General features: G+C 38.8%; 1 protein-coding gene across 1 annotated transcript in view; it reads left to right on the top strand.

The window, feature by feature from the left end:
• The window catches only part of LOC143443782 (uncharacterized), a 39,143-nt gene extending 37,996 nt beyond the window's left edge, over positions 1–1,147 (top strand). The window contains exon 3 of the mRNA XM_076941741.1: positions 310–1,147. Coding sequence (XP_076797856.1) covers positions 310–1,091 — 782 coding nt within the window. The 3' untranslated portion in view covers positions 1,092–1,147. The remainder of the gene's footprint in view (positions 1–309) is intronic.
• The last annotated feature ends 12,602 nt before the right edge of the window (positions 1,148–13,749 follow it).

Raw genomic sequence — 13,749 nt, forward strand, 5'->3', positions numbered from 1 at the left:
CTCCTCAGGTTACTGCTATTTCTTCAATTATGCATGTGTATTATTTTCAGCAAATTGTAAAATATCAAATAATGACATGATCTCATTAATTTCAGGTCTATCTTGTGATCATACCAAGAACCTATTCACAAAGGCATTTACACAGGATTATTTTTTTGAAGGAAATAACACAAAAATTTGCATGTATTGAACTTTCACCTCTACATAGAAACAAATTCTGGGAATATAGAGATGCCAGTGAAGAGTGTGATATATGTGATTATGGAAATCATCTGTTTGCAAGAAAAAATGGTTTCATTCCTGAAACAGATCAGGAAGTTCCAGATACTTCTCCTGAGAGAACTGAGTCCTCAAATCTTAAGGCTCACTACAGAATTTCTACTCAAGAGACACCTTACAAATGTAATGTATGTGGGAAATTGTTTCTACAGTTTTCAAGACTTAAAGTTCACCATAGAATTCATACCAAGGACAAACCTTACAAATGTAATGAATGTGGGAAGTCTTTTAACCAGTCCTCAAAACTTAAAGTTCACCACAGAATCCATATTGGAGACAAACCTTACAAATGTAGTGAATGTGGGAAATGCTTTATACACTCTTCAAGTCTTAAAGTTCATCATAGAATCCATACTGGCAACAAACCTTACAAATGTAATGAATGTGAAAAATCTTTTACACAATCATCAACTTTTCATGTTCACCACAGAATTCATACAGGAGACAAACCTTACAAATGTTATGAATGTGGGAAATCTTTTAACAAGTCATCAAACCTTAATGTTCACCACAGAATCCATATTGGAGACAAACCTTACAAATGTAATGAATGTGGCAAATGTTTTACTCACTCTTCATGTCTTAAAGTTCATCATAGATTCCATACTGGAAACAAACCTTACAAATGTAATGAATGTGGCAAATGTTTTACTCACTCTTCAAATCTTAAAGCTCATCATAGAATCCATACAGGAGACAGACCTTACAAATGTTATGAATGTGGGAAATCTTTTAAGGAGTCCTCAAAACTTAAAGTTCACCACAGAATCCATACTGGAGACAAACCTTACAAATGTTATGAATGTGGGTAATCTTTTAAGGAGTCCTCAAAACTTAAAGTTCACCACAGAATCCATACTGGAGACAAACCTTACAAATGTAATGAATGTGGAAAATGTTTTAAACAGTCCTCACATCTTCATGTTCACTATCGAATTCATATAGGAGACAAAACTTACAAATGTCATGAATGTGGCAAATGTTTTACACAGTCTTCAGATCTTAAAGTTCTCCATAGAATCCATACTGGAAACAATCCTTAAAAAGTGGATGAATGTGGGGAATCTTTTACACAGTCTTCAAGTCTTAAAACTCACAATAGATTACATACTAGAGATAAACCATATAAATAAAATAAGTGTAGAAAATAACTTATCAGTTTTCCAACTTAAAGTTCACCAAAATGTTCACACTGAAAACAAACCTTACAAATATATAAGTGTGTGAAATCATTTGCAGATTCCTCAAATTTTCAGGTTCAGCATAGAATCCATAATGGAGATAAACCTTAGAAATACATTGAATGTGGCAAATCTTTTACACAGTTCTCAGATCTTAAAGTTCAACACCAAATCCTTCCTGGACATAAATGTTACAAATATAATGAACATGGAATATCATTTATCCCATCCTCAAATGTTCAAGTTCACTACAGAATCCATACAAGAGGTAGTCTTCTTGAATAAGAAAGTAGTCAGTTTTTTTTAACCTGGTCCTCAACTCTCCATGTGCATCAAAGAATGTATTATGGAAAGCAGCCTTTCCTATTCCAAGTGCAATGAATGTGTGAAATACTTTTCTTGTCCCCATTCCTTCAAGATCACCACAGAATATATTTTGGGGACAAGCATTACTATTTAAAAGTTGTGAATTTTTTCACAGAAATCATGTCCTCAAACATAGCACAACATGCATACTGGAGACAAACCTTAAAAATGTCAACTATATGGCAGATCATTTAGTTCACAAGCTCAAACTTTGGATGAAATACATCAATATAGCAGACTAACTTGATAGGTAGTTGCTTTCTGAATATTTATATATAAACATGTTATTTAAAAAGAGAAATATTGCTGTAAGTATGTAATCAGTATTGATACCTTACTCATTATCAGACAATTCCCACAGGTTAGTTTTATACTTGGTATTAATTGGAAATATTTTCACTCAGAAATGACAAATATTCATTTTAAATTGTTTTAATAACTATAAAATATGAAAATATCTTTCACCCAGTGTTAATCTGACATTATTGATTAATGGTGATATGGAATAAATTTTCAAACTTGTATTTTAAATTGTAAGCATTTAAGCCAAAAAATATCATTGTACATTTTTATACAAACCTCTTGCATAAAGTTCTGTATAATTTAGTTTGGTAGAATACTGTGATTTGTGAGATATATACTTTGTGATGATTATTGTGGTGTTAGTCTTTAAGCTTTTATAGACTAATTTTTAACCTAAAACTAGTCTCTTCTTTCTTACAGTTATTAATAAATATGTTTTAACTGTCTTTTATTAATACTGCCTTATTGGATTAGTATCTATTTTATGCTTGGATGGTATCATTCATATCTTTTATTTTATTTTTTTATTAAATGTTAATCAAGGCTTTATAAGTTTGCTAATGCTCAATCAGAAGTGTAACCCAATACCCAACCTAGATATATAAACTATCTTTGACTGTTGGAGACATGTGAACATCTGCCTCCATGCCCCCCCTCTCTTTCTCTCTCTCATCACCTAGCTTCTCCTCTCCTTCATCTCCTCCTCTCCTTGCTCCATCTCTTCCACTCGGAACTCGTTCTCCCTTAGCTTCTCCTACATATCACCCTTCCTGTTATAATAAAACTTTTCTCTCAAAATACAATTAGAGCATAATTAATCCTAATTGTACCAGTGAGGTACAAGATAGTCCTAATACCCAGTCCATCATTTTGTTGACTAACCAGAACCTCTGTTATCTCTCCTAACTAAAACACTTACTTTTGAACCTGGCTTTTTTCTTGGCTTTATAATGAATGTCAGCTGAAAACCATCCACTCACATCTTTTCTCTCAAAGTAAATAGCCAGGATTGGCTATAAGACTATAGATCTTCAACCCCTTTAGAAATCCAGAATTACTGAGTTAACTGAAATTATGGGAAGCACTAAGCATAGCTTCTAAAACTTAGCCAATTTATAGAGACCTCTGAACACCTGGAAAGGCTCTATACTACCAAATGTTGGAGCATCAAATCTTCAGCCTTCTGGCCCAGAATCATCTGACAGACCTAGTGATGCAGAATTATTAAGGGCTGATTACTCTGTCTAGGCAGATATAATCAGTTGACTATTCTGCAAATGTGTCCTTTTCTGGACAGTAATTTGTCTGTAGATGGAAAGAAGCAATTCTTGCCTAGTGGCTGTCACCGCACAACTGGCTTAACTCCAAGGATGCTCAATTTCTTCTTAGAATCCAAGACAGGAAGCTGTCAGAAGCAGACAGGTCTCTAATCAAAATGAACATTAATATAGAAATATTTGTAACGTCAATTCTATGGACTTCTGATGTTTTGAAAACCAACTATCCATGTAAGGTAATCTGGATTGTTGTCTGTTAACTCCTTTCAGCTATTTCTAAATAAAATATGGAAAACACCCTAACAATAAACTCCAAGCTATGAATTTGCTATAGTCTCCTAACTCATAGGCTAACCATCCCAAATCAGTTTAAAAAGTTAAAGAAGGACTGTGTCTAAGCCTTGTATTCCTAAATGTGTTATACAGGCACAATGCAGGTAGAAGAACCCACACACTGCCCTAGACTTTAGAACCACAACTGGCAGTAGGGAGTCCCCAGAGTGTACCTGGTATCTTTTATTTTCTGATTGATGAGGTCAATAGAAACACTTCAAAAAACGATAAATTTGATTGCTTCAGACAAGTACCAGACAGTAATTAGGAAATTAGGAGGATTATATATGGTACACCAAGGAATCCCTGAGGTTTTTTGAGTCTCTCTCTCTCTCTCTTTCTCTCTCTCTCTCTCTCTCTCTCTCTCTCTCTCTCTCTCTCTCTCTCTCTCTCTCTGTGTGCATATGTGTGCATGTGTGAATTATGTGGCTTAAGGGACTGGCATTTCAGTGAACATAGCTTCTGCTCTAGGGAAAATCCTATATGGACCCATTTTGGAAGGAGAGTGTTGAAGGTTTAATATGACAAATTCTCCTTTGGCTAAACTAAATTATTGACAGTCACAATGTGTGCTGCATATAGAATTCTTTTTTAATATTTTATTTACATTTAAGATACCATCCACTTTCCCCATTTCTCCTCCCTAGAAAACCCCTGTCCCATGCCCCCCTTTCCGTTTTGTTTTTATACAATTTTTTAAAAATGTTAATCAAAGGATTTATAAGTTTGGTAATGCTCACTCAGAAGCGTAACCCAATACACAACCTAGATATAAAAACTATCTTTGACTGGTGGAGACATGTGTACATCTGCCTCCATGCCTCCTCTCTCTTTCTCTCTCTCATCACCTAGCTTCTCCTCTCCTTCATCTTCTCTCCTTACTCCATCTCTTCCTCTCAGTACTCCTTCCCACTTAGCTCCTCCTACATATCACTCTTCCTGTTAAAGTAAAACTTTTCTCTCAAAATACAGTTAGAACATACTTATTCCTAATTGTACCAGTGAGGTACAAGATAGTCCTAATACCCAGTCCACCATTTTGTTGACTAACCAGAACCTCTGTCATCTCTTCTAACTAAAACACTTACTTTTGATCCTGGCTTTTTTGGCTTTAGAATGAATGTCAGCTGAAAACCATCTACTCATATATTTTCTCTCAAAGTAAATAGCCAGGATTGGCTATGAGACTATAGGTATTCAACCCCATCAGAAATCCAGAATGAGTGAGTTAACTGAAGTTATGGGAAGCACTAAACATAGCTTACAAAACTTAGCCAATTTATAGAGACTGCTGAACACCTGGAAAGCCCCTATACTACCGAATGTTGGAGCATCAAATCTTCAGCCTTCTGGCCCAGAATCATCTGACAGACCTTAGTGCTGCAGAATTATTAAGTGCTGATTACTCTGTCTAGGCAGATATAATCAGTCGACTATTCTGCAAGTGTGTCCTTTTCTGGACAGTAATTTGTCTGTAGATGGAGAGAGGCAATTCTTCTCTAGTGGCTGTCACCACACAACTGGAGTAACTCCAAGGATGCTCAATTTCTTTTTAGAATCCACGACAGGAAGCTGTCACGAGCAGACAGGTCTCTAATCAAAATGAACATTAATATAGAAATATTTGTAGTGTCAGTTCTATGGACTTCTGATGTTTTGAAAACCAACTATCCATGTAAGGTAACCTGGACTGTTGTCTGTTCACTCCTCTCAGCTATTTCTAAATAAAGTATGAAAAACACCCTAACAATAAACTCAAAACCATGCATTTTCTATAGTCCCTTAACTCATAGGTTAACTGTCCCAAATCAGTTAAAAAAGTTAAAAAAGGGCTGAGTCTAAGCCTTGTATTCCTAAATGTGTTATACAGGCACAATGCCCATGGGAGTATCAATATTCATTTCATTTTTATATTAATAAGAGGCTTGTACCAATGAAAACCTTAAATTTGAAATCAAAGTAAATTCTGTACCATTTAAGAAATTATAACTTCATCTTGATAATAATTATACAGATTTCTACAAATAGGTTATGGCTATGCAATAAGTCCTTGCTAATCCTCCCTGTTCCAACAAAACCACTACTTGTCCCTAGAAAGACAGACCATTATTAACCACATTAGTCCCCAAGCTCAGTGAATAGGGGTGCTGACTCTTCTTTAACTTCTTCAAGCTGATTAAGGGCGTTGAGATTTTAGAAGAGGGGTGGGGGGAAGAGTAAGTTGATAATCCTCTGATGCTGTGTCTTCACTGAATCCAAATGGAATTCCAGGACATCGGAGGTTTGGGCAGGTCTGCTCAGTATGCTTGATGAGTAGATACACCAAGGCTGTGTATTCTGCAATATATAACTCTCAGAACAAGTTTTAGTATCAAGAAAAAAAATTCCCCCCCCCAGGGGGCTGACATTTTTTTTAAAGATGTTGGTTCTAACAACTTTTTTTTGGCTTGTTAAAATTGGTTGTAGTATTTACATTTCAGATTTTATCCCCTTAGCCTACTTCCTCCCACCACCCAGAAACCTCCTATCCCATCCCCCTCCTCATGCTTCTATGAGGCAGTGACCGCACCTACCCCCCCTCACTATCCCCTCCCTGCTCTCACATTCCCCCCCACTCTGTTTTCATTTTTTTTTATGGGACCAAGAATGTCCTCTCCCACCTATGCCCGACAAGGTCATCTTCCCCTACATATACCTCTGGAGTCTTGGGTCCCTCCCTATGTGTTCCCAGGCTGGTGGTTTAGACCCTGAGGGGCTCTGGTTGTTTGGTATTGTTGCTTTCCACCTGGGGTCACTAACCCTTTCTGCTCCTTCAATCCTCTCACTAAGTTCTCCATTGGGAAACCCCTGATCATATCAGTGGTTAATTGTGAACATTGTCCTCTGAGTGTGTTAGTCTTTGGCTGACCTCTAAGGAGACAGCTATATCATGTTCCTCACATTATGCACTTCCAGCCATCCACAACAGTGTTTAGCTTAGGTAGCTGTACATGGGATGAATACCCAGGTGGAATGGTCTCCTGATGGCCCCTCCTTCAGTTTCTGTTCCATGTTTTGTTTCCCTATTTGCTCCCTTGAGCATTTTTGTTTCTCATTCTAAGTAGAACTGAGGCATCCCCTTTTGGTCTTCCTTCTTCATGAGCTTCATGTGGTCTGCGAGTTGAGTCTTCGCTAATCCAAGCTTTTGGGCTAACATCTGTAGATATATGTTTGTGTAGCTACCTTCTTTTACGGTTGTTAGAAGATTACTTTCTTGCTTTTTCTAGGTTGTAGTTTCCCTCCTTGTGTTGGAGTTTTCCACCAATTATTCTTTGAAGTGCTGGATTTGTGTTGAGATACTGTGTAAATTTGGATTTGTCATGGAATATTTTGGTTTCTCCATCAATAATGATTGAGAGTTTTGCTGGGTATAGTAGTCTGGGCTGGCATTTGTGTTCTCTTAGGGTCTGTATGATAGCGGTCCAGGATCTTCTGGCTTTTATGGTCTCTGGTGAGAAGTCTGGTGTAATTTTTATAGGTCTGCCTTTATATGTTACTTTGCCTTTTTCCCTTACTGCTTTTAGTATTTTTTCTTTGTTTTGTACATTTGATGTTTTGATTATTATATGGCGGGAAGTTTTTCTTTTCTGGTCTAAACTATTTGGAGTTCTGTAGGCTTCTTGTATATTTATGGACATCCCTTTCTTTAGGTTAGGGAAGTTTTCCTCTATAATTTTGTTGAGGATATTTACTGGTCCTTTAAGTTGGGAGTCTTCCCCCTCATCTATACCTATTATCCTTAGGTTTGGCCTTCTCATTGTGTCTTGGATTTCTTATATATTTTGGGTTAGTAGCTTTTTGTATTTTGCATTTTCTTTGACAGTTGTGTCAATGTTTTCCATGGTATCTTCTGCACATGAGATTCTCTCTTCCATCTCTTGTATTCTGTTGGTAATACTTGTGTCTATGACTCCTGATCTTTTTTTTAGGTTTTCTATCTCCAGGGTAGTCTCCCTTTGAGATTTCTTTATTGTTTCTACTTCCATTTTTAGATCCTGTATGGTTTTGTTTAATTCCTTCTCCCGTTTGGTTGCATTTTCTTGCAATTCCTTAGGGGATTTTTGTGTTTCCTCTTTAAGGGTTTCTATCTGTCTACCAGTGCTCTCCTTAAGTTCTTTGAGAGCGTTATTTATGTCTTTCTTAAAGCCCTCTATCATCATCATGAGAAGTGATTTTAATTCTGATTCCTGCTTTTCTGGTGTGATGGGGTGTTCAGGGCTTGCTCTGATGGGGGAGTTGAGGTCTGATGATGCCATGTAACTTTGGTTTCTGTTGCTTATGTTCTTGCTCTTGCCTTTTGCCATCTGGTTAACTCTAGTGCTGCCTGTACTTGCTGTCTCTGACTGAAGCCTGCCTTTCCAGTTATCTAGCTTGTGTCTGATCTTCTAGGGGTCCAGATGTCTCTGTGATCTTTTCCAGCTGCACTGATTACAGTGGTACCTCTAGGATGCCTCAGGATATGGTGCCTCCAAGGTAGCAGTCCAGCTATGTGTCTGCAGTTCTGGGTGCAGTGTCTCCTCTAGAATATCTCAGGATATGTTGTCTGATGCTCTGAGTTCAGTTGTTCCTCTGTGGCTCTGGGTTGAGTGGACCTTCCAGTATGTCTCAGGTGGATTCCGGGGTCCACACAACAGCAGACCTTGCAGAGGTCTGATCAAGGCCTCAGATCTGAGAACTAGTTTCTAAGACACTGTCCAAGTTAGAGCACCTGGAATCCCTGCTTCCTCTGGGTTCTTGGAAGTTGAGGACAGAGCTGCCACCCAAGATCTGCTCAGTGCTCTGGCCCAGACCGGAAGGAACCAGTGTTCCATGATGGGAGTGACTTCCTGGGTCCTTGTGGGTCCTAGTTACTCCCTGTTTAGGGTGGGCCTTGCTCTCTGCTTACCTAAGACACTTCTGGAGTTAGAGCACCTGGGATCCCCTCTTCCTCTGGGTTCTTGGAGGTTGGGGACAAAGCTGCCACCCAAGATTTGCTCAGTGCTCTGGCCCAGACCGGAAGGAGGATGATATTTTCTAGTTCCATCCATTTACATAAGAATTTCTAAAATTCATTATTTTAAATATCTGAGCCATACTCCATTGTGTATATGTACCACATTTTTTGTATCTGTTCCTCTGTTGAAGGACATCTGGGTGCTTTCCAGTTTATGGCTATTATAAATAAGGCTGCTATGAACATAGTGGAGCATATGTCCTTGTTATATGTTGGAGCATCTTCTGGGTATATGCCCAGGAGTGGTATAGCTGGGTCCTCAGGTAGTGCTATTTCCAATTTTCTGAGGAACCAGCAGACTGATTTCCAGAGTAGTTGTACCAGCTTGCAATTCCACCGACAATGGAGGAGTGTTCCTCTTTCTCCACATCCTTGCCAGCATCTACCATCACTTGAGTTTTTGATTTTAGCCATTCTGACTGGTGTGAGGTGGAATATCAGGGTTGTTTTGATTTGGATTTCCTTGGTGACTAAGGGTGTTGAGCATTTCTTTAGGTGCTTCTCGGCCATTCAAGTTTCCTCAGTTGAGAATTTTTTGTTTATCTCTGTACCCCATTTTTAATAGGCTTATTTGGTTGTTTGGAGTCTAATTTCTTGAGTTCTTTGTATGTATTCGTTATTAGCCCTCTATCGGATCTAGGATCGGTAATGATCTTTTCCCAATCTGTTGTTTGCTGTTTTGTCTTAATGACAGTGTCTTTTGCCTTACAGAAACTTTGCAATTTGATGAGGTCCCATTTGTCAGTTCTTGATCCTAGAGCATAACCCGTTGGTGTTCTGTTCAGGAACTTTTCCCCTGTGCCCAGGTATTCGAGGGTCTTCCTCAACTTCTCTTCTATTAGTTTCAGTGTATCTGGCTTTATGTGAATGTCCTTTATCCACTTGGAGTTGAGCTTTGTACAAGAGGATAAGAGTGGATTGATTTGCATTTTTCTACCTGCTGACCTCCAGTTGAACAATCACCATTAGTTGAAAATGCTGTCTTTTTTTCCACTATATGGTTTTAGCTCCTTTGTCAAAGTTCAAGTGACCATACGTGTGTGGGTTCATTTCTGGATCTTCAATTCTATTCCATTGATCTTCTTGCCTATCTCTGTACCTATACCATGTAGTTTCTTTTTAATCACTACTACTTTGTAGTGCAGTTTGAGGTCAGAGATGGTCATTCCCCCAGAAGATATTTTATGGCTTCAGTTGTCATCTCTGGCTTTTCACAATTTGCAAGACATCTTCAGGATCTTTTGTCTTCTAGAGTTTTTCTTGGTTAATTTAGTGCTTTTTTTGAAAGGTCTGCCTTCATGTTACTTCACCTTTTTCTTACACCTTTTAAATATTATTTTTTGTTCTGTTGTGGCCTGAGCTGCCCCACACTGGGGACCAAAATGTTGTGGACCACTCTGTCAATGTTGGAATGTGCACTGCCAAAAGCCTTGGGGGCTAAGTTGTTAGAGCCTGCACTGCCCCAAGCTGCTCCAGTCTGTGGGTCGTGGTCCAGCAAGAGAGAGAGGATGGACAGGAAGAATGGAGACCATAGTGTGATTCAATCCCATTTATTCTTCAGTCTCTCTTCTCTCTTTCCAAGTCCCTAGTTCCTAGTTCTAAGTTTCTAGTCTCTTACCCAGTTCGGAGTTACCTGCCTCAAGTCTCAAGTACTCTTCCACATACAAGTGTCTAATTCCTAGTTCTCTTTCAAAGTGTTGAGTGTCTAATCCAAGTGTCTAATCCAAAGTCTCAAGTACTCTTCCAAGTACAAGTGTCTAATTCCTAGTTGCCTGTCTCAAGTCCCAAGTGTCTAATAATAATTTCTTCTGTCGGCCTCTTGCCTTTTATATGTCTCACTTCTAAGTCACACACTTAAGTCATGCCCTTAAGTCTTATCTCTAAATCACACCTTAAGTCTCACACACCCAAGGGAAAATCCTGGGTATCTAAAACAAGATGTTATCAGAGTGTGCTCAGCTGTTGTAGGCTATTGCAGTCAAGGCTCTTGTCAGGGTATATGGCTCAAGATGGCTGCAAGGATGATAGCCGCCTTCTGTCGGCTCCTCACATTGTTCTGTAAATTTAGTGTTTTTGTTTTTATGTGTTAGGGGATTTTCTTTAATGGTTCAATTTATTTGTTGTTCCAAAGCCTTCTTTTACATTTATGGCCATCTCTTTCTTTAGGTTAGGAAAGTTTCATCTACGATTTTGTTTAAGGTATTTTTTGGCCCTTTGAACTGAGGATCTTTATATTCTTCTATTCCTATAAATCTTACATTTGGTCTTTTCATTGTGTCCCAAATTTCCCAAATGTTTTGGACTAGTAACATTTTATCTCTTGTGTTTTTGTTCTTCCACGTGTCCAGATCTTCATTGGTATGGTCTACACTTGAGATTCTCTCTTCCGTCCCTTGTATCTGTTGGTTATGCTTATATAAGTAGTTCTTGACCAGTTTCCTATGTTTTTCATCTTCAGAGCTGCCTCTGTTTGTGACTTCTTTATTGTTTCTATTTCAATTTTAGGTTTTTGACAGGTTTGTTTCAATTGTTTCACATGTTTGATTGTATTTTCCTGTATTTCTTTTCTATTAGATATTTTATTTACACTTCAGATGGCATCCCCTATCCCCATTCCCCCCCACCCCCCTTAGGAAACCCCTATCCCATGCCCCCTTTCCCTTTTTGCATTTATACATTTTTTAAAAATAATGTTAATCATAGGCTTTATAAGTTTGGTATTGTTCAATCAGAGGTGTAACCCACTGACCAACCTAGATATAACAACTATCTTTGACTGTTGGAGATACATGAATATCTGCCTCCCTGTCTCCCCCTTCTTTCTCTTTCATCACCTAGCTTCTTCTCTCCTTCCTCTTCTTTTCTTACTCCTTTTCTTCCTCTCAGAACTCCTCCTACCTTAGCTCCTCCTACACATCACCCTTCCTGTTAAAAGGAAACTTTTCTCTCAAAATACAATTAGAGCATAATTATGCCAATTTGTACCAGTGAGGTACAGGATAGTCCTAATACCCAGTCCATCCTTTTGTTGACTGACCAGCTCCTCTGTCATCTATTCTAACTAAAACAGTTAGTTTTGAACCTGGCTTTAGGATGAATGTCAGCTGACGATCATCCACTCAAATCTTTTCTCTTAAGGTCAATAGCTATATGTTTTCAACCCCGTCAGAAATCCAGAATGGCTGAGTTAACTATAATTGTGGGAAGCACAAATCATAGTTTCTAAAACTTAGCCAATTTATAGAGACCTCTGAACACCTGGACACTCGCTCTACTTCAAAACGTTGGAGCATCTGTTCTTCTGCCTTCTGGCCCAGGATCATCTGACAAATCTTAGTGCTGCAGAATTATTAAGGGCTGATTACTCTGTCTAGGCAGATATAATCAGTCGACCATTCTGCAAGTGTGTCCTTTTCTGGACAGTAATTTGTCTGTAGAAGGAAAGTGGCAATTCTTGCCTAGTGGCTGTCTCACCACAGCTGGAGTAACTCCAAGGATGCTCAATTTCTTCTTAGAATTCAATATAGGAAGCTGTCCGGAGCAGACAGGTCTCTAATCAAAATGAACATTAATACTGAAATGTTTGTCATGTCAATTCTAAGGATTTCTGATGTTTTGAAAACCAGCTATCCATGTAAGGTAATCTGGACTGTTGCCTGTTAACTCCACTCAGCTATTTCTAAATAAAACATAGAGAACACCCTTATAATAAACTCCAAGCCATGAATTTGCTATAGTTCCTTAACTCACAGGCTGACCGTCTCAAATCCGTTAAAAAAGTTAAGGAAGGACTGGGTCTAAGCTTTGTATTCCTAAATGTGTTATACTGGTACAATGCCTATGAGAGTAACAATATTCATCTCACTCTTATATCACTAAGAAGCTCATGCCCAATTAAAAACCTTAAAATTTGTAAACAAAGTGAATTGGTGCCATTTAAGAATTTATATCTTCATCTTGATATTAATTATACAGATTTCTACTAATAGGTTATGGCTATGCAATAAACCCTAGCTAATCCTCTCTATTCCGACAGAACCACTACTTTTCCCTAGAGAGATAGCCCAACATTTACCACCTTAGTCCCCAATCCCAGGGAATAGGGGCGCTGACTCATCATTAGCTTCTTCAAGTTGATTATGGGCGTTGAGATATTAGAAGAGGAGTGGGGGGAGAGCAAATTGACAATCCTCTGATGCTGTGTCTTCGCTGCCTCCAGATGGAATTCCCGGACCTCAGAGGTTTGAGCAGGTCTGCCCAGCTTGCTTGTTGAGTAGATACCCCAAGGCTGATCATTCTGAAATATCCAATTCTCAAAACAAATTTTAGTATCAAGATAGTTTTTTTTTATTATTAAACAGGGCTGACATTTTATTAAGAATATTGGTTCTAACCACTTTTCTATTTTTTCCCTCTTTTATTGGATATAATATTTACATTTCAAATTTTATCCCCTTACCATATTTCCCCCACCACCCAGGAACCCCTTATCCCATCCCCCCTCCTCCTGCTTCTATGAAGGTGTTTACCCACCTACCCCCAGGCCCCCTCCCCACCCTCAGATTCCCCCCCTCAGTGCTCAGCCTTCAGGGTACCAATGACCTTGTCTCCTACCTATGCCCAACAAGGCCATCCTCCCCTACATATACAGCTGGAGTCATGTGTCTCTCCATATGTGCTCCTAGGCTGGTGGTTTAGACCCTGGGGAGCTCTGGCTGGTTGGTATTGTTGCTCTCCTCACGGGGCCACCAGCCCTTAAGGTTCCTTCAATTTACTCTCTAACTCCTCCATTGGGAACCTTTGATCAGATTAATGGATAGCTGTGGGTATCTGTCTCTGGGTATGTCAGACTCTGGAGGACCTCTAAGGAGACAGCCTTATCAGGCTGCTGTCAGCTTTCCCATCCTGACATCCCTATCAGCGTCTATTTTTGGTGACTGCCCATGGAATGAATACTCAGATGGAATGGTCTCCCTAC

This window comes from Arvicanthis niloticus, chromosome 10 (genome assembly GCF_011762505.2).
Source record: "Arvicanthis niloticus isolate mArvNil1 chromosome 10, mArvNil1.pat.X, whole genome shotgun sequence".
NCBI lineage: Eukaryota > Metazoa > Chordata > Mammalia > Rodentia > Muridae > Arvicanthis > Arvicanthis niloticus.